At 50.1% G+C, this 25,030-nt stretch overlaps 1 protein-coding gene across 2 annotated transcripts in view; it reads right to left on the bottom strand.

Annotated features, from left to right (window-relative positions):
- Positions 1-15,816, bottom strand: part of IGF2BP1 (insulin like growth factor 2 mRNA binding protein 1) — a 29,246-nt gene extending 13,430 nt beyond the window's left edge. For both annotated transcript variants that reach the window (XM_059830386.1, XM_059830387.1), the window contains exons 1-2: positions 15,642-15,816; positions 14,503-14,563 (exon numbers count right to left, since the gene is read on the bottom strand). In XM_059830386.1, the coding sequence (XP_059686369.1) occupies positions 14,503-14,563; positions 15,642-15,816 (236 nt within the window). The remainder of the gene's footprint in view (positions 1-14,502; positions 14,564-15,641) is intronic.
- Between the last annotated feature and the right edge of the window lie 9,214 nt (positions 15,817-25,030).

Genomic DNA, 25,030 nt, shown 5'->3' with positions numbered 1-25,030 from the left:
TAGTATTAAACCCACCAACACGCGGACCCCCCAGCCGGACCAGGCGCGCCAAGTCCTTGCTGGAAATGCTCACTCACTGGCAAGGCAGGAAAAAAACCACATACCAAATTCACCAGATGAGGCTCAAGCAAGGCCAGCGATCCTAACTCCTTCTCCAAATGCAGCATTACTAAGGTTTGAAACAGATATTTGAATTTTTTTCTGAATCCAAACCTCCTGACCCAGCTCCTCACGGAGGTGCCGCAGCTCCAGGTTGAACTTTCGGAGCCTTTGTGACTTGGAAGAAAAACCTCAATGTGGGAATGGGGAGGAACCATGGAGAAGTTCTCCCTTGAGTTTGCAAAGAGCAGAAAACCAGAGCTCTGAGATTTGCAGGCATCGCGTTGGTTTTGAGCATTAACGCTGTGATGTCAAACATCGAGAATATTCAGTCTGAGCATTATGAGTCAAAAAATGCACATTTGGGCAAGCATTTCCTGAAGGTTGGGGGGGTCCCCAAACGGAGGGCATTTTTTACAGCATTGAATTTTTCTGCCGGAGTTAAGGTCATCACTGCCCTCTCCTGGCCATGCCGCTCCCCATCACCGGTCCCCCCACCGCAGCCCTGCCCAGGCCCCCCGCACCCCTCTTGTGCCCCTTCCTTCAAAGCCTGGTTTCACCACTCAAGCTGCTGGTTGAGGTGGGTTTGGGCTGTGATATGGGGCAGGTCAGGTATAGTCCCACAGAGCAAGAAAAAGACCGGTAGAACCCTATCAAAAAGCCCCCAAATGTGCTGCAGTTGAGCAGGATCCAGGAAGGATGGAATGGGAAAGGAGACGAGCACCCCTTTTCTTGTCCTGAAAAGGGACCTAGCTTGCAGCCTGCTCAGGAAACACCGATTTAAACAATGACTTTTCCGTATCTCCCATAAAGAAAAAGCAAAGGTCTCCCAGAGAACCATCCCCCCACCTCCAAAACACCTCCCAGACCTCAACCTAATGCCATCAGTGCAACAAACTCTAACTTAACTCTTAAACTCTAGCACCCTTTCTCTTAAAAGCATCTTGTGTTATTCTGAGCTGCCTTCTTCCTTCCTTCCAGCTTCAGTGACCTGCTTGCCCTCATATCCTAAACCTTCACAAAGAAGCAACTTCTCTGTAAACCACACGCCGGTGAAAAGCCTCCGTGGCCACAGCGGTTGCTGTTGGCTGGGGGACCTGGCCAAGGCAAGAGAGGAGAGTCCCAGCTGCGGCTGTGCAACAGCAAAGCCGGAGCTGCAGGGTGGCTGACGGGAAAGAGATTTGGGGGTGGAATAAAAAGGAAGAGGAGGTTGAGAAAGAAATATGCAAATATGTATAACGACAAGATTAAAGCAGCAGTAGCAGAAAGAAAAGCAGGGAGAAAACCGGGCTCATCCTTTGAAGAGAAAGGATCCAAGAGGCCCCTCCTGAGGAGACCAAGCCAAGCCGACAAAGACATCTGGCTTCTTGCAGTTGGGGGGACCCAGAACTGAACCGGCCATGGGAGTTCAGAGAAACACGGACACATCCTCCACGCAACAGTCTCACACAGACCCACTCGCCTTGGCTAGCAGTTATCTCTGGCAAGCAAGCATGACATGATTAATCCTTTCCATCAATCATCTTGGCAACCAGAATTTGATCTTGGGCTAATAAATCTGTCTAATTGGTTTCTCCCCATTAGCTCTTTTTTGGAACCGCTTTGTACACGGAAAATCACACCTAATAATTGATGAGATTTTTTTCAGGGAGCTGCTGAGAATGAGAAGTTGTCCGTGAGCATCCCTATGAAAGCCTTGGAGAATTCATTCCCGTTTTTAGAAGAGCTCGTGCATCTCAGGTGCAGAAGGAAGGGACTGGTTGATGCCCAGAGCTGGCAAAAATGCTCTGTCTTATATTCCCTCCTCTATTAAACTGCTGCGCTACCTTTCCACTCCTCATTTTCCCCACTGATCCCAGGTAGATGGTGCTGGCATGGAGCACACACTACATCCACCCAGCTAAGGGCCAACCTCTGAGAGGAGTCAATACCTCAGTGCTTCAAAAGATGCAAGGAATCTCAAAGAAATCTCAAAAGCCCTCAACTTGTCCAGAGGAAGACTCTAATCATCCCCCAAACTTCTGCAGTTAGTCCTTGCCAAAGTCAATACATCAAGTATCCGCGGACAGGACAAGTTTAACAGTAAGTAATAGAGAGGAAAGATGGATGAGTTTTATACAATGCATCCATTTTGCATTATCTTCCCGTTCTAATTCGCTGGCAGGTTGCCACATATTGAAAAGCTCGTTCGGATGCGCTGAACATGCCCCGAAGCCAAGCCCAGCTAAACTCGGTGGGTTCCCACAACCGGCAACCCAACCCCACGCCTCAACGGGACATGCCGCCTCTGACAATCGGGTGGCAGATAACACACCAGTTCCCTCCCAGCCACCTCCAGCCGTGGGGCAGCTCGGTCCCACTGCGACCCGGCGGCCAGCGAGACACGTTGAGGGATTTTCATCCCTTAAGAAAAATCTAAAATTTCAATTCGCAAACTGACCTTAATCAAACCTGACCCCCAAGCTGGCACTGGCTGGATTGTGAACATGCCAACAAATAGGATGTTTAAAGGCAAATTTTCTTGCAGACCATTACATGTGGAGGGGTGGCAGAAGCGGGACTTGTTCCTCGCCCCATCTTTTATCTGTGGACCTCAAAGCACTTCTGAGACCATCACTTCAGAGCACAGCACAATGCAACAAACTCTAAGGTAGCCGGGCAAGGAAGCACGCAGCATCATCTGCACGTCCTCAAAGCGTCGAAGGGAGCACTGCCAACTCCCACGGCTGTTAGCTTCCCTCCACCCCTGACGCTGATATAAAAACCTGAATAAAAGCACACACGAGATAAAGCGTAGTCTGCATTTTGGTGCATTCTGCACATTTCAGAGCACGTCCCTTCACCCACCGGGGCTGACTTTGAGTAGAAAAGGTCCCAAGCGTGGATTCTCACTCAGTCATCTGCTTCAAGGAGCTACAACATCAGCCACCGACACAGGAGATGTCTCAGTCCACCAGGCCTCCTGCCATCCTCCCCCAAATCCAACAATGCATAAAATAAAAGCTCGGATGGTGTGAAACCCACAGCATGGCCACGCCAACCGCCCACCCTTCATTACTGCCTTCGTTAGGGTGCTGGGGATGGGGTTTCGGCAGGCAGCTGGGTGCCACCCGTGAACCTCTCGCCCACTTCTCCTTGCCACGAGAGGGCACCTCTGCCCTCCTCCAGTGCCCGGGACATATTTCTAACTGGTTTCCAGTGGCTCTGATGGCACTACGGGCTCGGGGATGCTTTGAGATGAATTCAGGCTTCGCAAAACAGCCGAGTGAAGCTTCGGGTAGCTCCCACGCAGCCGGCGTCAGTGGGAACCCCAAACCCCGGCAGCACGTGCTCTCAGGTGGGTCTTAGACCACTCTAATTTCTCAATAATTAAGCATCATCACCAGGGTAGTTGACAGCTGTCACTCAGATACACTTCACTTAGTTTTGCCTACAGAAATCGGCCAGGGCCATCTTTTTATTCTGTATTTCCAGCCCCCCCGGGACAGCAGGGTATTGGCCACTTACCGGAGATCTTACAAACTCCGCAGGCTCAGCGCACTTCGAGCAGGGGAAGTAAGGAGGGATTCGTTACAGCCGAGGGGAGCTGCAAGGATTGAGGGCCCCGACAACTTCAGACGCACAAGCACATGCCAGCGCCGGCGCGAGAAAGGAAGAGGAAACAAAACTGCTTGTGACTTCTGAGGGTTTTTCTGATCGAGGTCTGTGTCGGGAGGAGGAGGAGGCGGCGGAGGAGGCAGCACGGAGACCGGCAGCTTTGAGGGCTGCTCAGCTGCGACATTACGGTGCCGGAGAGCGGCACGGTGCCTTGGACCCTCGCACCTGGCAGGTACAGATTTGTCAGATAAGACTGGATCAAAAAAATCGATATAAGGGAGTCTCCGTGCCGGGCTCTGTGCCAGCGGCACCGAGTCTGTTTTAAGCCAAATCAGGTTGAACCAGTGCGGCGATTGCACGCAGACAAGCCCTCCGAGATCAAAGGGGACTCATAAAGGGAGAATCCAGAAGTTACAACACGGATTATGCTATCTTATGAACTTAATTCAAGGGTGGAGACCCTTTTGCCAAAACTCAAGTTAAAACCCGTGATGCCACACTCAGACCTGCCAGTCCTCCCAGTTTGGGTGGGAAGGTGGTGGGGGGCGGTTTCAGACCTCCAGCAGCCCGGGCTGCGAGCAGCACGCCTGTCCCCATCGTGTCGGGCACATATCCCAGCCCAGATCCCAGACAGGAGCTCCCAAAGCCCCTTCCAGCCCTGGCACCAGCATTGGCAGCTCCGGGCAAGGACGACACACAGATCTGTGGCAGGTTTGGCGTCGCAGCCGGGGCCGCGGCTGAGCCCCAGCTGGGGTAAAGCTGCGAGTTTTTTCCACCGAAAACTACAAGTGAAATTAAAGTGCTTCCGTTCTTCTAAGGGAAGGTAAAGAGAAGAAACTAACCGAGATGAAAAAGTACAAGTGAGGCTGCTTTTTTTTCCCTTCTTCATTTCCAGCATAAATTTTAAAGAGAAGAACCAAGTTCTTCACCAAATCTGGTTGAAGCCAGACTCGCTTTCTCTTGCATTTCCTCTTCAGACAGGAGGTGAGGGCAAAGCAAAACCCTTCTAAGAAAACGCGACCTCGTGTTTTCATTGAAAAATGAGAAATTAAGGTTTCTCACACAGAGCCCACAAAAATCACCCTTCAGGGGCAGGAGGAAAGACACCAATGACCCCACCTCGGCCAGCCCGGCCGAGGAAGCCAGCGGCACCCACGGAGCCCGCGTGGATGTGGCTGTGCTCCTCCTTAGGCATCTACTAGGGTTTGGGAGAGGGTTAAAACCCCCGGCCGCTTCCTTCGTCCCGCCGGAGCTGGACCAGCAGCAGAGGAGATGTAAAGTTTCCGGGTGGGGGAAGACATCCTATGTTTGTTAGTTTGGGGCTGGGTTTTTTTAGCAAGGGGGTCATGAATAAGAGAAGAAAAGGAAAAGGTTGAGGCTCGGGTAGGACAGGGCAGGAGCTGGAAAACTGCAAAGATGGGGCTTTGCTACTCCGCTGCCATTCACCTCCTTACAGAGTAAATAGCGGTGCCGAAGAAAAGCCATTTAAAGCCCACCACTACTTTGGCACAGGCAACATGAAAAGCCAACCCGATAAACACACACCAAATAAATTCAATGCACCGTTAGGGAAATCCAGCCCAAAGCTGTCTGAATATCTGATCTGGATTTTTTCCTAAGCGAATTCCCCTCAGACATGTTCGTGCCCTCTCTCCTGTCTGCCTTCCATAAACATTCGCATCGCCAAGTTTTACTGGCACAAACAGCGGCAGAAAGTAGCTTTCAAAGTTGCATGAACAAGTATTTGGGGAAACTAAATATAAAATTTGCGCTGTGCAGATTCATGCCAGGCATGCAGGAGTGTGCAGCCAGTAAGGCACAGGAACAATATCACGGGGCGGATAAAGGCTCACCAGGGGAAACTCTTCATTCAAGCCATAGCTTTTAAAGAGTCACAAATATTCTCTCCCCCCAATACGTATCCCATATAAAAGTCACAGCCACTTTGCATCTCTGCCATAAGCAAGAAGAGGCTACAGATGTCAGAGAAATTTGTTGCATTATTAGTTCAGCTGTAACTGAATGCTAAACAATGACTATATAAAGTTCATATAAAGTTGTATATTTAGGCTCAAATTCAGCACATGCCTCATTTTACCATCGAAGCAGCCCCATTAACTTCAAAAGGATGGCTTCCCTGTTTAAAAGCACATCCTTAGGAGCCTTGTGAATCCGAGCCTAAAAGCACAACATTTATACGAGGGTCTTGGCTTCTCATGGAATTACACCCCAACAAACAACTCCATAAAAGCCTACAGCAGCCACAAGCTCTTCTGCCTTAGAGAGATCACAATTTTCTTTTAGTCTTTGCTCATTTGATCGATTTGTTTGTAAATACCTTTATGCCGGAGGCTTGAACCACAGGAGATCACAAAACACAGGTGAATATACGTTTTCTTTGCTACAAAGACATACTCATGTATATATGTGTGTGTATATACACACCCACAACTACCCGCTCTGGTGATCAAGCCTGCTTGGATGTGACCAGTATTAACCAGGGAATAATTTGGCTAAGATTGACAGCCCTGGTTAGAAGGCAGAACCACAGAGCTCCCCCCACCCCACTAGCGTTGCTGTTGAGGATGCAGCGTTTCCCGACACCTCGCAGGTAAATGCTTGCGATACCTTAATACAGATATTGTTTAATTGCAGGTAACTCTCTGCACGCAACACGCTCAGAAGGTCCAAACCCACAGCTTTGGATCGCGCAGGAGTTTAAGCAAAGCCAGTGCTTGGCAGGTGACACGTGCCGGAAAAAAAGGTCAAGCCAGAAGGGAGAATGGAGCATCTCGGGCATCGTTGCATCCCCAACTCACCGTGCAGCAGCTCTGTGCCCCTTACTCTGCACCTCATCCGCAGCTCCCGATCCCTTGTCCATGCACATTCCCGAAATTCCCAAATAGTTTGACAAGCCTTTCGCCACAAGCGCTGAAGGCGACGGCTCTCCACGCAGCTAAGAGCTAAAAAGTAGGGGGAGAAGTAACTCCCCTGGACCTGCCAGCTTGTGCCCCCAGCACCCACCCCCTCCTTCGGGGCAGCAGCCACCTCCGCGGCATCGGGGTGCGAAGGGGCAGGACCCGGGGTGGGGGCCAGTAACTGCTGAAACCTCCCGGGTGTCAGCTGGCGGATCCAAATCTCAAGAAATAAGAAGGAATCCCGACAGTCAGATTTTTCAAGAGTGCTCAGCACATCAGGCGCTAATCACTTCTGAAAACGGAGCTTTTATTTAGACGCTTAAACGCAAGTTAGAAAAATCTGGCTCCAATTGTGGGTGAAAATCTGGCCCTGAGAGCCTTTTTTTTTTATTCTCTTCCCTTTTATTTGGCTCTAGATCACAATTCTCCTGTCTCTTTTACACTCTGGTCCGGGAGACTGCTCCCCCAGGATCTCCGCTTTTAACTTTGTAAAAAAAGGGAACTACAGCAGGACCTTCGTCGGAGTCAAAACTTTCTCCTTTTTGTGCAAATCAATTTCCCTGTAATCTCAAGTGCTGTTTACACATCGCAATACCCCCGGACCGTGCGGGATTTGCATCGCGCCGCGCGCCGCGTGGAGCCCTGCCAGCTCCCAGCGGTGCCTGGTGCACGGGGCTGCTGCTGCTTTTATTATAGGCGGACCGCGTTCATAGCATCTTAAACTCAACCTGGTGGATGACTCTTAAAAATAAAGCGCGGGCTTAGTTCTGCCGGGGATGCCCGTGGATTAGGGGTTTATTTTCTTTAGCCGGTTTGCTCCGTACGGACCAGACAATTACAGTAGCCAGAAAAGTGTGAAATTTCAGCTCTGACCATGTCAGGGCTCCCAAGTGTCAGTTACAATAAAATAAATGACCCATTTCCTGACAGATCGCGAGGGCTCCTCCGAGACGGACAGACAGATTTTTTATGTTTGTTTATTTTATCTTTTTTTTTTCCTGACAGGAAGGCTGCGCTCCCCTACTCTTTCGCATCAGGAGGTGGGAGCGCAGTAGGGATGCTCTCGCCCCTGCACCGCTGCCCTGGCAGTGCCCTCCCAGCTGCTCCCATACCATCCCCACCACCATCCCCACAGACATCCCTGCTCCCTCCCACCCGGCTCTGCCAGCTCCTGGCCACTCGCCTCCAGCCAGAATCTCAATAAACCGTCCCCCCCCAGCTCTTCAGGTTTTATTAGCCTCCTTGGGGAAGCTCCCATGCAGGGGCTGTAAAGGCAGCTGGAGTGGGCTCGACTCGAGGCAACGGCACAGGAAAGATGAACAGTTTCCCAAAAGCACTTCCCAACATACACAGACCACCCGGGTACCCCAAAGCCTCCCCTCCGAACAGGCACCGGCACCCCAAAGCCACAGTGATACCGAAAAGCAGCCGGCTTCGCTTCAGATGCTCCTAAAACGAAGCCAAACCCCAGGGAAGAGGACAAGAGCGGGGCAGTGTTCCCTACGGGAAGGGCTGGCAGGAGCCAGAAATGGGCTGCTGGACCCAAACCCTCACGAGACCCTTTCCAGAAAGCCCCATCCATTGCTAACTCTGTCCAGAGGAGAAAACCAAGCGGGTTTCAATTAAAGCATGATTTTTTCTTTTAAATCTATATACTTAAAACCGTGAAGACGCCTCTGGCATCTTCAAGAGCAGGCTGCAGACACTGCACATAAACCGATGGGGAACGGATTTCCACTCCCCTTCAGTGGGTTATTCCATCAGAAGCAGAAAACATACGCTGGTTTTAAGAAAACCAGCTTAAAACACCACCTTACGTTAACTTTCCCACAGCTTCCCAGGGGCACTACCAATGCACAAGTGCTGTAAAACCTCCCGCCTGCTTTGGTCCGAGACATCCGCCCTGGGCTCAGGGCAGGGCTCGGGTGGGGAGGGACCTCCCGAGGTCACCTTGGCCAAGCCCAACGTTCCCCCAGCCCGTCCCCTCCGCAGGGACACGGGTCTTGATGCCACCTGGGCAGAACATCTCATCGTTCACCAGAAAACACGCAAGGACAAGGATAGAGATGCATGGACAACCCCCCCCCGCACCTCTTCCAGAAACAAGAAAAACCTTCCAGCCAAGACCTCCACAATCCCCCCGGTTCTGCGACCTCCAGGATAAACTTGCAACTTTCAGGTAAACCCCAGCAAAGATTTCCAAGCTCAACTCCCTGCAGGGTTCGCACATTTACAGGTAATGAGTGGATGACCTGGGAAGGCAGCCGGGATAAAACGCCACACACACCTCTGGAGTGGACAAACACCCCCGTGGGTCTGGGCTTCTCATTTCATACAACAGAGGTTAAGAAAAACTTTCCCGGTGAGCAAACTATTCCATAACTGCCTCTGCAACGCTCCTCGTGCCTCTCCCTACAGCAGCTACAAGCCATCCCAAGCGGATGCAGGATGAGATAGGACACCAGCCCCATCGCTGATGCATTTTTCTCCTGTGCCACTTGTTTTCTTAAATTTTTTAAGCTTTGCTAGGCAAGTGCATTTTCACCCCTTCAGGTACTCAGTGCAGGACCCTCCCAGATCATTTCGATGCTTCAAACTGGGCAGAATAAGAATTTAAAGGTGCACAAAGGCTCAAACCCATCGGTCAGCAAGGAGCCTGGCAGGGAAGAGGACGGGCAGACCTTCCAAACTACTTCTTCTGCCGGTCCCTCCCCACTATCCCCTGGTTTATCGGGATCCGGCCGGCGGCTGGGAACCCCTCTCACCCACGAACCCAAAGAGGCAGCCGGCAGTGCTGTTCAGAAGTGGGTGATTTAGGAGCGCACATCCTTGCTTAAACTTCTCAGTGCCTCCAGTCACAGTGAAAATGAGAGTTTTCACCTAAAACTTTTGAAAAGCTCTTCTCTGGTGAAAAACAAACAAACAACCCCCCGAAAAATCTCTATGACCTCTTTAAATGGCCTTTTTCCAGAAGAAACCTGCAACCTTCAGGTTTTAGGATCCTCAATTTTTCGGTTTTCTCCTACTCCCCTCCTTAACTTTCAGGACGGGGGAGACACCAGCATCCCGCGGGGGATTCCCTACACATTTGCTTTAGGCTCCCACTTCTCCCCTCCAAAACCGTTTCACCAAACCAGTGGCATCATTAAAAGAAGCAGAAAAAAACCCCACACCTTCCGCCTGCATCGACGGAGACACCTTCCATTCCTAAATCCAGCAGACCTGGAAGGCAGGGGAAAGGCGGGTGCTGGAGCCGGTGACCCCGGCAGGGAAAAAGGGCTGGAGATGTTTCCTCCTGCTCCAGCCTGGAGCTGGAAAGCCCTGGGCCAACCTTGGGCCATCCCGAGCAGCCTGAACTCTCCCCAAACCCTCCTGGTAACTCTGGAAAACATTAACATCGCTGGGGGCTTGGGCTGGGGCAGAGGGGCAGAAATGGCCATTTATTTATTTTTTTTTTTTTAATTCTGAAAGGTCTCAATTTTCAAAGTGAGTACTTTAACCCCAACTTCCCTCAGCCATATCTCTGTTTGCTTGTTTTTTAACCTAAAAGGCAAAGATAGAAACAAATTCAACTGGAGAAGCGGATTCAGCCCTAGCAATTGCCACCAAGGTTCTCTAGAGAATTCAGTTTATTCTTTTCGTCGGAATTTTAAAATCATCAAACTCTTAACAAAGGGCATCTACACAGGACGGGCTCCGTCTTCTATGGGTTCAAAACCTGAGGCTATGAAGTCTACGGTTAAATTGCAATTTCTTGGACATATTTGCCAGTTATGGCTCCTACGTGGAAAAGGGGAAATAAAGGCATTTCTCTCACTTCAGGCTGTAAATTGGTAAATATATTCTTTCTCCCAGGTATGTTAAAATTGATTAAATTATCTCAGTTTTAAACCTCACGGATGAAATTTACTGACAAATTATTAATGACTAATTTAATGACAAATTATTTCTAGCTTTTCTAGCTGGAAATCATCAAAACCTATTAATGTCCAAATGACTACAGTTCTCAGAGGTATAAAAGCAGTAGCAGAGAGCTCTCAGCTCAGAGCTGGGGGCTCACAAAAATAAAGCAAAGAAGAACTCCAGATTATTACCCTTTTTGGTAATCAAAAAAGTAATAACAAACCAAATCCCATTAAACTCGACATCCTCAGAAAGGAGCATTCATCCTGCCTTTCAATTTCCAAGCACTGCTGTAAACGAGGGTGTTGCTAATTTTTTTTAATGACACTATAACTTGTAAAGCAGACCTGTTTTAAGGGGAAGAGAATGATCTTAAGACTGGATTAAAAGCCTATTTTGTCTCAGCGTTCGAGACAGCGCCCTTATTTTAATGGAAAAGAACTAGCAAACTTTTTTCAGGTCAATTTTCAGAGAATCCAAACATCAGGAGGGAGAAAGGCACATTTTTGGATTAAAACTGACAAACAAAGGAATCACACTCGCCGTTATCAAAAAATTTTAAAATATTTCGTTACGAACGATTAATTGCACGATTATGCACAGGCAAAGAGAACATTTTTCTGGTGTGAAAAGATTTATTTGAAACAAAGACTAAGAAAAAAGAGCCAGTTTTAAAGATTTCTCTGTCCTTTTCTACACCCTACACTAAATCCTTACGTCATTAACAACATTTAATAATTCCCACCTCTGCTCACGAGCACACGGACCCTCTAAACCCACCACTCGCTTGTGAATGACCTCCACTTAAAAATACCCTTTTCGTTTGAAGTCTCCGGGCTGTTATCAACCCAACTCCCTCTTCCCCCCCCCAATTACTTGGTTTCATTCTCTCTGGTCGACTCACTTCCACATTCCTCATATTTGGAATGTCTGCTTGATGGATTCACTTTTTTCCCCCCTTCACCCCTCCTCCTCTCTTCATTCATTCATTCTTTCGACCCCGTCGACTTTGGGCTTTTCAGCTTCCCAGTTCCAACCCCCCCAAACCAATCCTTAATCGTAAGTAGGAAAACAGAATTATTTTTGTGTCCTTAAGGAATCTTTTCTTTTTTAACCTTCCGAAGAATAAAGCACGCAATAGTTTTTTAAGATTTTTTTTTCTTTAAAAAATCCTCTTAAGTTTCTCCAAGTTTTTCTATCAGCAAAGTTAAAGAAAAAAATAACTCCCAAGCAGCAGCAAGATACTTTAAACAGATCTAAACTAACTTTAAAACTCTTCTTTTTTAACGAAACAACATATTTATCAGCACTGACTTTTCTTTCCAGTCTAAGACGTCTGAAGTATTTCGTTAAAATGGTTCCCCAGGATCATTAACATAATTTGCAGCTCTAAGTGTTATTTGAAGAACCACTGTAATTAAACAACTCTAAATCAGTTTATCCTTCTTGGCTATTTTGGTGCAGCAGCCACACACCCCAATCACTCTTTCTTGTGCCATAGTAACACATTCAGTATTTTTTAATTAATTTCTACGATGGGTTTAGGGAGAGGAGATTTTTAAAGAAGGAAATACACCAGCAGGAAAGATTTCTTTACGACACACAATTTCACCGGCCACATTCATTTCTAAAAACACCCGAATCGGTTTTCCTGAGCCTTCCTATTTGCGCTTGCAACCAGGAGAAAAGGCAACCAAAAAAAGCCAACTTTTTTATTCTCATTATTTTCTCAATTAGCCAGGAAGCGCCCCAACGCTCATGACTTGTTTTCCCACATTTCTAAACGGGGGGGAAAAAAAAAAAAAATATTAATATCAGGTTGGGGGAGGGAGGAGGAGCGTGTTCGGTTTAGAGCCCACCAAACCCCTCGGATTTTGTCCTCACTGCTCGCACTTAATTAACTATTTCCTGTTCTATGTGCCTTTAAACTGGAAAATCCAGTCTTAAAAACAAGCAGAAAGGAAAGAAGAAGGGAAAAAAAAAAAAGGCGCCTTTGAGCAGCCCCCCCCGCCCCCCCATCACCTCAGCCCTCTCCTCCAGGCCGGGGGGAGGGGAGAGGCACCAAAACCCACCAGATTTACCCCAAAAAGCTCGTTCGGAGCGAACAACCTGCCAAAGTTTACAAGCAGCTGCCAAAAAGTTGCCTTTTTCCGACCCAGAAACACAAACGACTTCCCCAAAGTGAGACAAAGTAACCGCGGCCACAGCGGAGGGCGGAGGGGACCCCCCCGCTCCCCCCCACACCCCCCCCCCCCGCGCCCGCGCAGCGATCGCCCGCGAAAGCGGCTCCTGTCGCTTTAAAAGCAGCACCCGGAGAAGGGGGGGCTCATTTTAACCCCCCCCAGCCCCCCAAAAAGGGGTTTAGCAGCTAAACGCGAGGCCCAGGACGTTTTAAGGAGATCCAGAAGAAATGCAACACCCACCCCCCCCCCACCCCTCCTCAGCATTTCTTTGAGTTACAGACGCCAACGAAATAATTCCCATTTTCAGCGAATTTCTCCCCGCGCGCTCTTGGGGGATTGAGATCTGCTCCCCCCCCCCCAGCCTATTGATCATCCAGCAGCACTAAGGGGAAAAAAAATATAAAAATAGAGGGTTTTTTGGAGCGTTACTCTGCTACCCTCCATAGGGTAATCGCCTTTCCAATAACACCCCTTCGCTCGTTGGTAATTAAGCCACAGCAAGTCACCCAGCGCCGTAACGAGCCGTATTGATCGCCCCGCCACGAGGTGCTAAAAAATAAATAATAAAATCTTGGCTAGGGAATTATTAAGGTTTCTTTTTTCTCCTTTGCCTTTGGGATCAGCCCCCGCCGGGGGAGCCCGCTCTGCCCTCGCCAAGGCCGCAAAGTTTGGCAGCCCCCCCAAAGCGGGGCCAAGGGGGTGACCCCAAAAATGGGCTCCCACCGCCCAACCAAGGGGGGGTTTCGTCGAGAGACGAAGGAACTGGGAGAGTTTGGGGAGGAAGAGTTGGCTTCGCCTCCTCCCTCCGCGCCCGGGCGTTGAAGTAACCGCCTCGTCACGTGGCCGACGCGGGTTTCGGGCTGCGCGATCCAACGTGGACTATTTGGGGTTGGGGACTAACTCGCCCGCAGCCGGGGCGGCCTCTCCTTGAGCTGGGGGGGCAAGGGGGGTCTCTGCAAAAAAAAAAATAAAATAATACTCTTTATATTTCATAGATAACGCCCAGCGGGGCTGGGGAGCGCGGTGCCCGGGGCTGCTCCGGCGTCCTGCACGCCAACCCAGCGCGCAACAACAAAGGGCCCAAGAAGATGGAGAGGGCCGGGCTGGGCAAGGCCGGCGGCGGCGGGCGAAGCCGCTGGGCAGGTAGATGGAAACGGCCAAGAAAGGCAGTTTTTGCCCCAAAATGAAAGTTGCCGGTGGGCAGGAGCTAGGCCAGCGCCCCGCGCTCGCTGGGTTTTAAATCCCTCCCCGGCATGGCACGGCGAGACCAGCCCCATGTTGTTTTTTTCTTTTCTTTAAGTCTTCACCATCAAATCCCAGCGAATGTCACTTTTTTTTACAATTTTTTTTTTAACATTTTTTGTTTTCATTTTACAGTTCTCTCGGAAAACAAAAGATTTCGCCCATTTCGCAGCGGAGAGGCCGAGCGAGGCTGGGAAATTCTTCCAGTGCCACAAGTTTGAAAATCCCAACCCAAACCGCCTCAGCCATCCATCACCTTGGGCGAGCTGCTGGATAATTGTTTAACCATTTCTTTTTAAAAAAAAAAAAACTAAACTTGCTCACAGAGGAAGTTTTCTCTTTTTTTTAAAAAAAAAAAAAAGAAATTAAACGTTGATCCTCAAAACTGCCTCTCACCTCGCTGGGGACGTATCTAAAGCCAAATCACCAACATCTCTAATTTCACATGCACATATTTGGGTATAATTTTTTTGCCTCCTTCATCTTACATTGGGTTTTTTTCCCTCCCCAACAGAAATTTTAAAAAATAAGAAAAAAAAGAAATTAAAACACTGAATTACCTTTGCTTTTTAGGTACTGAATGTTCAATCTCTAGCTGTTTTCCATGAAGCTCCACTTTCCCTAAAAACAAAATGTGTCTGTTTTTTAAAATCTGGGTGGAGTGGTCAGAAAGCTTTGGATAACATACTATCACGTGAAACCTCGCAATTTAATTCAAATTACGACGAACTGCGCACAAATACATTTTCCGATTCCTTTACAAGTGCATTTTATTAAATAGAAGACTGGCTTCAAATGGGAAGCGGTGGGAGGGAGTGGTGAGTTAGCTGTCTGGACAATGTTCCTTAGGAATATTTAATTCCTTAGTTCATCCTGCTTTGGGTGAAAGAAAATGAGGAATATTTTGAGACCAATTCTTCGCCTTTATTTAATTCCACCTTGGTTCAAGCCCTGCAAGAAGTCCTTCGGGCAGGTTTCTTCCCCCCATTAAAAGGCTCAAAAATTGTAACTCCATGGCAGAAATGGATTTCTTTTTGAAAATGGAGTGGGTTTCCTTGCTGCTGGGTTATTATGATGATTTTTTATTTTTTTTTGGAGGGGGGAGAAAAGGGGATGAGCCCGGCGGGGGGGAGCCCGGGGCGAGAGAGGGGAGGAAAAAAAAAAAAATTAAAATTCAAATATTTTGAAAATTCTCTGCTTCCCGGGGAGGTTTTTCTCTCCCTGCGAGCAGCATGGCGACCTTCGCGCTACTCCACACATCACATGCCCCAGGAAACCCAGTTTCAAATCAAAATGGCCAAAGTCCCAGCCCACCCGCCCGGGCCGCGACGGGACCCCCGCGCCGAGCCCCGCCGGGGCGGCCGCCCCGCAGCCTGCAGGGGAGCGGGGGGGGGGGCCCACGCGGGGCGGGGGGCTGCGTGGGGTGGGGGGGGCGCCCCGCTCTTTTCCCACCACCACGCTGCTGCTTTTTCTGTTTTATGGGGGGGCAGCGCTGGGGAGGGAAAGCGGGGTCCCACCCCGCCGCCCGCTGATGCAAGCCCCGACGGGGCGCAACGGAGCGGGGGGCCCCACGTTTGGGGCGGGGGGGGGGGGGGAAGCTGAGCCCCGGCGCTGGAGTGGCGGGGGGGGGGCCGGAGCTCTCCGGGGAGGGGGAGAGGAGGAAGCGGGCGGGGAGGGAAGGCGAGATAACGCCGCTTACCCGAAAAAGTTTCGATGGCTTTCATGGCCCACTGCTCGTCGGGGCAGTCCACAAAGGCATAGCCGGACTTGACCAGGAACTGCCCGCTGAAGGAGATCTTGTGGTCGTTGAAGACTTTCTCCAAGTCGGCCGGAGTCACGTTCTCGTTTAGGTTCCCGATGTATAGCTTGTTCATGGTGGCGGCGGGGGGCGGCGGGCGGGCGGCGGCACGCCGGGGCTCGGAGCGCGGCTCCCGGGGGGGCTCCACCGTGCGCCCGCGCCGTCGGGCTCCGGCCGCGCTCTGCCGCCCCGCAGCCGGGCCGGGGGGCTTTTTTTTCTTAAAACCCCTCTTTTCTTTTTTTCCTCGGTTTTTTCCCCCCTTTTTCTGATGGATTTTTTTCCTTTGGGGAGGGGGGCGGCGGCTGCTGGAGGAGGAGGAGGAGGAGGAGGAGGGGTGGGGGGGGTCCTAGGGGAGGGGGCGGCTCCGGCGGGTGGCGGCGGCGGGCAGGGCGGTGGCGCCGGCTGCGGGGGCCCCCAAGTCGGCGGAGTGGCACTGGAGTGTCACCGGACGCCTCTCGGCAGTCGGGCACCGCCTCTAAATAAAACCGACCTGGAAAATGAGTGAAAATGTTTGCTGGAGGAAGCCACGTGGTGATGCGGGAGGGCCCGGCCCCCGGGGGGAGGGGCCGGGGGGGAGGGGGCGGCCGCCACTTATTTATTTATTTTAATTTAAATACTACGTTATTTACCTCCGCGCACACACCCCCCCCCTTCCCCGGGCGAGGGGCGCATCCACCCCCTGTCCCGCGTGGGTGTCCGTGTGTGCGTCCCCCCCTCCGCCCAGCCCCGTCCCGTCGGAGGCACTTTCCCATCTGCTGCAGCCCCCCGCCCCCACCGCGCCCCTCCCCCCACCGCGCCCCTCCCCCACCCCTTTCCCCCGGTGCCTCAATGGGATTTTTCTGGGTGTAAAAAACTTCGGCATCAAAGGGGCCGGGAGGTCCCCTGGCGCCAGGGGATTGGGGATGGGGGGGGGGGAACGGCCCGCCCGCCCCCCCGGGGCTGGCCCGGCCCGGCGGGGAGGCTGGGGGAGCCCCCCGGGGGGGGGTATTGTCCCCGGCATTGTTTTAAGCCCTTCATGTGCAGCCCCGCGGAAGCCTTCGGGGAAGGGGGCGGGGGGGGGGGGGGGCTCCTCCCGGCACAAAAGGGCCCCACGGTGGAGGAGGGCCGTTCCCCGACGGGGCCGGGGCTGGGCTGGAGGGGGGGGGGGCGCCCCGTGGGCAAAGCGGCGTGTGCGGAGCAGCCCCCCCCCCCCGCCCCTTTCCCTCCCCGCCTGCCTTTTCTGGAGACTTTTATTTTTAGGCTCAAGATGGGTTGAAAATAGCAGCGTACCCCCCGCCCCCATTCACCCACCCCCCCGCCTTCCTGCCTCCCCGACGGGGCGGGCGGGGGAGCCCCGGTGCGCCGGGGGCTCGGCCCGGGATGCTGCCGGGCGGGGAGGGGCGGGGGCGGCCACGATTCCCCCCCCCCCCCCCCGCTGCAAGTAGAGGCACGGTCCGGCCCCTCCGCGCCTGCAATTAAATGTAACGCTCCCCGGGAAAACTCGCTCCCTCCTGCCCCACCCGCCGGGCCGGGGGCTCCGCTCTGCCCCCCCGCCTCCTTCCCCGGGAAAAATTAAAAAAAAAAAATAAAAAAAATTCCCCAGCAGAGGATTTTTGCCCATCGAGGGAACGGCTCGGCTGAGGGCTTTCCGGGCGCGGCTCTCCCGGGCAGCTCCGCGCTCCCTGCGCGGGCGCGCAGCCGGCTCCGCGCCCCCCCCCGCCGCCCTTCGGGGTGGCCGGGCCCCGGGGCTGGGGGGGCAGGGGGGCGGCCGGGCCCCCAGCACGGCTGCCGGAGTTGGTTGTTCCCCCACGCAGAGGTGATGTGCTGTGCTAAAGCTGCAGATTTTTTTATTATTAGCTAAATATTTTTTTATTACTGTTTTTCTCCCAGCCGAGGAAGAGCCACGCGGAGAATTTGTTAGTAAATAAATTTGATATTATTCAGGAATCAGAAGTTGTGTAAACCTTAAGAAATAGCTGCACATGCCCGAGGACATCTGTATGTGCTCTGTGCTACAGCCTCCTAGGAAACTCATTAAAATGAATGATAAAAATCCTGGGAAATGGTCATTTAAAGCAAAAAGCCTTTAGCTTTCCCTCCTGTATCCGATCCATTCTGTTATCCCGGGATCTTTGCCTTAAAAACATGTAGATGCTGCTCACCAGGGAAAGTTTGGTTCCCATCCTTCCAGCTGCATTACTTGGCTCTCCTGAAAGTACCAAACCAAATTAGCCGGAGGAGTCTTTCCAGGAGCACTGCTGCGTCCATGTGCCGGCTCCTGAGCTTCCCAGGGTGTAACCCAAGCTCAAAATTCACAGGTGAAAAGAAGAGAGCAATGAAATCGGGAAAGAAATTTCCTGCAGCTCAGAAAGTGCACTTCCAGCCTTCCCTGGCTGAAAACTTGGAGCATGCACCTTCCTCCACTGATACGTGTCCCCCACAAACCCAGCTGAAAGAAATGATCCACTGTCTGTGTGGGATCTATTTCTCATCTTCACCAGAATACTTTTGTTGTTGCTTTTATTTGGGTATTTTGGGTATTTTTACCCACTACCTTCCCCATGTAACATAATCCTGTGCAATAATGAAATGAAGGAAACCAATAGGAAAAAAAAAAAAGAAAAAAAGAAAAAAAAAAGGAAAAAAAAGGAGGAAAAAAGAGGGAAAAAAGGAGGAAAAAAGAGGGGGGAAAGGGAAAAAAGAAAGAAAAAAGAAAGAAAAAAGGGAAAAAAAGGGAAAAAAGCCCAAACAAAGAGGGAAGTCTTCAATTTAGATCTGAAACAAGAAAGGCTATCAGTCAACCTCCTTCCCCTGGCTGGAGCATTCCAGATGCAAGGTATTTAGAGAATGCAAACAGCAGAGACTAAATCATTGATCTGCTGGGGGGTAACGGAGCTGCGCTCACCCCTCTGCAGCAGCTGGGGGGCCAGGGCTGCCCCCCAACCCAAACTGCCCTGCTGAGCCAGGGCAAACGCAGCTCTGCACCCCCCCACCCAGGGAAACAGTTCTCCCCTGGCTGATTTAAATGTTACCAGCAACTGCAAGAGAAATCCAGTGGGATTTCTGGAGCCAGGGAAGGGCTGAGCAGCAGTTTGCACCCGGGCACTGTCACTTGGAAAACCCTCTCTGGCCTTTTGCCTTCCCCAGGATTTTCTTAAATTGGGTTGTAGTTTTAAAAAATCACTCAGAGGAGTTGAGGGGGTTTTTTGTGTGAGTTTACAAACATTTTCAAATTATACTGCCCCACTCTCCCATCAAGGTAAAGCTGCTTCTGATTTTATACATAAAATCTGATTTGGGGGAAAGTTGGGTTTTTTTAAAGATTTAAATCTTTGAATCAGGCAAAAATGGTCTTAATGAGTTTTTACAATTTATCTACATGTTCAAATAGTTATTGTTGCCACTTAGGAGTTTGGGGAAATTTCTTACGGGAGAAGGTTGAAGCTGGGTGGTAAATAATGCAGCTAAGATTTCACTGAAATGGGGGTTTCATACAAAAGGCTGTAATTCCTGCAGTCTGCTGAAGTGTTGTTGCTGATCTGAGGCAGAAAATATCTGAAATAGAAATAATCTTTAAAACAGATTAGCAGTAAACAAGAACAGATTATATTCTGTTATTTTTCTGCCAGGTATCATTTGAATCTTTCTTTAATTTGTTTTTTTTGGTGTTTTTTTTTTAATCTCTGGTGATATCACTAGTATTTAATTTGGACAACATTAAAGATGCACTTAGAGACCCCAGCAACTTTGAAAAAATCTTCATTTTGAAAAGTTTGAAAATATGTATTAATTACTATCTAATAAATACAGGCTGAAAGTTTTCAGTAAAATGCAGAGGTCATAAAGGAAAAAAAAGAAGAATTTGGTTTTCATAGAATCTGTTTCAATGAAATCTCAACTAGCAGAAATCATCTGAATAGGGAGCAAGCCTGTCCTTAAAATATAGGTGAGAATTCAACAGAAGAAGGAGAGTGAGGGTTACAGTTGGGAAATATTTCCTTTTACTTAAGTGGAATCCCAGTTTAAACCACCTTTTGTTCAGTTTTTATTATGTGGAAAATATTCCTGACTGGAAAAAGCAGCTCATATCTAAAAAGATCCAGTTGATTAAAGCTCGTGTTGGTAAATTTGTTAAGAATCCAACTTGCTATGAAATTAATGGTTTGCTTTAAAACAAAATTGAGGCTCGAAGTAGATTATTAATAATCCCCTGGTTCCCTCTGCATTTGAAACACCCTCTTGGCATTTAAGTGATGTGTTGTTGGGGCTGAGGAGCAGGGGAGCATCCCCAGCCCCAAGGAAGGGGCTGAGCCCTGGGAAATGCCCCTCTGCTCCCTGAAGGGTGGGAGCTTCCAAGGCAGCAGTGCTGAAGATGGAAATGGTTAAACCTGCAACTTGCTGGAAGATCTGCCTGTTCCCTCAAGATTTTAGTGCTTCAGTTAAAAACAAAGCAAATACTGCAATAAACCCTGCCTTCAAAATCAGCTCACGTCCTGAAAAATCCTTTAGTTCTGGTACTAAAAAGCTGGAGTCTCTTTAAAACAAACCCAACAGAAACCAAACAGCTATTTGCTTCTCCTCTACGTCCCCTGCTTTGCAGGCGCTGGGCTCCCACCAGGGCAGGGTGCTCAGCTCCCCTCTGGGCTGGGGCTGGTCGCGCTTCCCACCTCTCCTGGAGCACCAACCTGAATTCTCCGTTGGGGTTTGCGAACGCACAGAGAAATGTTCAAAATGCAACCAAACAAAGCTGCTTCACATCGATTTCTTTTTTTTTTCCCCCCACAATGGAAATGGATAATTTTTGGTTTTGCGCTCATTTTCTTTGGGTAAGTGGTAAACTCTACACGCGAGGCAAGGAAAATGCTTCTCAGAATGAGCCCTGAAATGCTGTTCTTCAGACAGTCCCTTTAATTTTCAATTTTCCCCCAAATGAATATGCCACCGCTTCCTTATAGCAGACCTTTCTAACCTGTCAATTTAGGTTTTCTTCCTCAAAAGTCCCTGTGAGCAGCTGGAGCAGCCATTTCTCCTACAGATGGCTGGAGCGGTGGGGGAAAGTTTTGGTCTTGGTACGATGATGAGCTAAACTAAGGTGGTTGAGAAAGCATCGTGGGGGATGAATCCTGCCGTTGCTGAACTCCCCCTGACCTTATTTCAAGTAGGAGCTGCTCTTTTGAACCCCCCTCTAAACATTTGCAGCACTTATAAAGCGCAGATTAAATGTTTTCCTTTCAGTCACTGCAGGTATTTGTATCAGATTTCCTCCAGTCTGAAATAAATGCATTTATATCAGATTTATGCTCCGCGAGTACAAATTTGGGGGCCCTATAATTTCGAGTCACCGTTTAAATCCCCCGAAGAGCAGCGGGCTCTCCAGCACTCACTGCTTTTCATCCCTCCACTTTTTAAACTCCCTGTAGCAAGAGGTAACGAAAGGCTCAGCCACTCACACCATTGCATTTGTGCCTAATTCTTTATACCCAAAACAAGTGTAACGCGGGAGGTGGGAAGCTGCGCAGCAACACTTTCTGTTGTGGGTCACTTTAAAAAATATAGGTCATTTCACAATCGAAACCTTGACCCGTACCCCACCGCCTGTGCCGGGGCACCCGCACCGCTGGGCTGCCGGAAAGGTGATGTTAGGAGAGCAGCAAGGGCACGAGATGGAAATAATTTCACGTTACTGAACCGGCCACTTGGGCAGGCGCCTTGCCGTGGACTGGGTTGTCTTGTTTCTCGTCCTGCTGATACATACTTGGGATTTAGCGGGGCTGATTATTTCCTCTCCTTTCCTGCAGCTCCACCGCTCTAATCTCCCCAGCTGGTTAGTTCTGGCTCTATCTTTGCTCAAAGGGGGAATAAAGGATGGTTTTTGCATTAAGATAACTGCCATAAGGTAAAGTGCTAACAGGGTAAAGCACAGGTAGTTTTAACGCTAGAGGAAGTCCGGATCATCTCTCCAGCCTCTGGAAGCAACGACAGTGCTCACCACGCAGAGGTAAAAGTTGCAGCTGTGAGATTTTTTATATGCAGCTCAGTGGTCCAAATAAATCCTCCCCGCACGGATGTTACAGGTGCGGTCGTGGGCTTTTTGTTACGGCAGTTACTGTCCTGTAGGTCCCTGCTCCTGGGGGGGTACAACAAGCATTTAAGAAAAAAGAAACAAGCAGAGCACGCAACAAGAAGTCCATGCTCTCCATGTTTTGTGGTTCCCATTTTTAGTTGTTGTGGGGTTTTTTTTCCCCAAAAAAAGAACTGGCAATCAGGAAGGCTCTGAGACAGCCACCCCAGTGAGCTGAATTCATCAAGAACAACCGCTGGAGCCTTAAAAGGCCCTAGGGTTTGTTTGCAGTTAAAAGGGAGTATTGGCATTTAAAAACATATCTGGTATTTTGCCATTGTGAAAAAACCTGTTCCATTCCCGCAAGCACTGGAGGGGGAGGCAGGTCTGAACCCAGAGGAGAGGATGAAGCAGTGTTTGTCACTCCAAAGATGCCCCGTAAATCCACCCAGCCCGTCCCTCGTGTCCCCAGCGCAGCCCAGTGTGAGCGCTGAGCAGGGTTAAGCACAAGGGATGGGATGAGGAGCCAAGCAATCCCTCGCTGCCTTCAGCTGGAGCCAAAGCTGCTTTCACCACATTTTGGGAAGTTTGAGCTCCCTGGCAGAGTCCTGGCACCTGGGATCGGGTGTGCGGTTTCCCCTCTGGACAGCACCAGCCTTTGCTGTGCGAGATACAGAAGATGCCGTACGGTAGCCGAGGCTGTGAGCGGGCAGCGGGACCCCAGGCAGCCCCGGGAATGGAGGGGAAAGCTGGACACGGGCTGTGGGGTCAGGGCTTGGGGGAAAGAAGCTCACATTTAGGACTTGTGTTCTGCAAAGGTGTTAACAGGATGAGTGAGAATAAAGCATGTGAGAGTTACCTCCTCTGCGAGACGTCGCTGGTATTTCGGGGAGAGAAACGAGCTCCCAAGAAGCGCTTTGCGCCTCTGTGCCTTTGACAGCAGCAAAGCCGAGTTAAGAACAGAATCGGTCCTAAATCAGGACCGGAGTTGAATGATACTCCAACGCCTGTGATTTCAGGCAGAGGATGGGGGTGAAAAACTTAAAAATCCCTCCTTTCTCTCTCCCTGTGATTTGAGGAGCAGAGCAAATGCGAATACTGATCCACCGTGACCAGATACAACTAGGAATCTCGGATCAGCCTAACGCTTATGCGCAAAATGGAGCGGAAAGCGTTATTTTCACCTGGGACATGCACCACCTGACATCTGTCTCTGGCAGAGCTGAGGTGCCCTGAGCGGTGCCACACAAAACAGCCACCGAGGAGGGCTGCTCCAAGGGGAAAGGGAAAATCTTAGTCACCACATCCACTGGGAATAGGAGAGAGGTGTAAATTGTGCCATTGAAGGTGAGATGTTAGAGCTAAACACTAAGAAATTTCTTGGGAAGTCTACAGCATTTTCATTTCCTGAAAACTTTTGGGAACAGATCAGACTCGTCCATTCCGAGTGATTTAAGCGGAGCTGAGGCTGTCTGGGAGCAGGGCAGGGAATGGATGACCTCTTAAGGTCACTTCAAGCCCCATTTTCCATGATTACAGGGACATCTAATACTTGAAATGCTTTGTAATCAAAGTTGCCCTTGAGATGTTTCGGTGTCTCAAAGCAGAGCAGAAGGACCGTTTCAGTAACGCAGCTGTGATCTTCCCAACGCATTCCCGAATTCCTGAAACACCAACTCCTCAAGTCAGGTCTGCTATGGAGAAGAGGAGAGCTCGCTCACTAAGCACTGTGTAGCAGGGGAGGATGAAGGAGGGCAGCCCTGGCTCTCCTGTTTGATTTGCAGGGAGGCAAATGCCGCGGCTGGGTGAAACCTAAGCTAAAGTGTCCTCTGTCCCAAGCCAGGACCCAGCTGAAGCTTGTGAAATGACTTGCGTTATCAGCGAGGGCAGCGGACCACAGATAACACTACAAGGGTAGCGCTGCTGCGGCTGCGATGGGCTGAGGCTAGAGAAGAGCAAGGTTTGCCTCGTTAATTAGACCCTCTGTCACCCTGGCAAAAGTAGATGCGGGCACGTGGCCCTTCTCTAGGTCAGCGCTTCACTCGTCCCCTCTGCACTTCCCGGAGCCAGACTGGCATGCAGAGGCTCAGCAGCTTAGGCATCGATCAGGGGATATCGCACAGCCAGCATGAAATGCAGTCAGCGCCCACCCGACTTTGGGAATAACTTCTGCATATCTGGTGTTTTCTTGCTTGAAAGATTGCGAGAAAGTTTGGAGTTGATGCTGCTGTCCGAACGGCACCACGAGCAGATGCCCTGAAATAACCGTAACTGTGAACCCTGGGTCACCATTTAATGTTGCTGGATATTTATTTCACTCTATTAACTTTATATCCTACAGAGGCACTTAATGAGAGGAAAACAAATAGGTTGCACTTTGGAGAAACAAGATATCTGAGTTGGCTGGGAGTGAAGTACCCAGAATACATATAATAAAGAGACCGGGATAAACTATTCCATTTTATTGATTAGCAACTGTGCTAGGAGTGCAAATTGGTTACTTGTAACTATTATAGTGCATCATTTATTACAGCAGGCATGACACTTCTGTATGGGTGAAAAGCTTTTGGAGACCCTGGCATGCTCGTGTGCTGCTAGCTAAAGGACTAAGCCACATGTTAAGTAGTTCCTGTGAAAGTAGTAATTACTCCCTAATAGCACTGAACTCTTAATCTACCCTAACAATGTCCTTCTGAGCCTTTATGTGAACGCAATATAGATGCAACCTTTTTGCCGGAGAGGCTGGTTGTGCCGAGGAGTCGTAGAACTCCAGAGCAGCAAGAGCTCACCTCTGCCAGCACCGGGGTAAGCTGGATGTGGCTCGTTCTGTGCTCTGGGGTCTCCTGGTGCAGGAATACAGGTAGGGGTTGACTGAAACCAGCCTTTATCCAAGAGTGTGTCCCAGCAGCACTTCTCCAAAGAGCAGAAAAAACACTTTTTAGAAAGGAACTGCAAATCAGAGAGCCTTTACGTGGAGACACGTACCTCATCACGCTGAATTTCTGTGCGTGTTTGGGACAAGATACGTTGGGGGCACTGTGCCAGCACAGCGAAACCCTCTCCCATGCCGAAACCACCGACGCTTCAATTTTGCCATTATTACTGCAATTCCATTAAGGGCTGCTTCTTGCTCAGCCCTGTCAACCAGAAATCCTACTTCTTTCCCACACAAATCCCCGATGTAGCTGAGCCAGCACAAACCTGGGAGGATACACACATACACACACATCCCTCCTACATCCAGGTGTGC

The sequence above is a fragment of the Gavia stellata genome, chromosome 28, assembly GCF_030936135.1.
Source record: "Gavia stellata isolate bGavSte3 chromosome 28, bGavSte3.hap2, whole genome shotgun sequence".
Lineage (NCBI taxonomy): Eukaryota > Metazoa > Chordata > Aves > Gaviiformes > Gaviidae > Gavia > Gavia stellata.
This window is presented reverse-complemented; position numbering and strand designations above follow the sequence as displayed.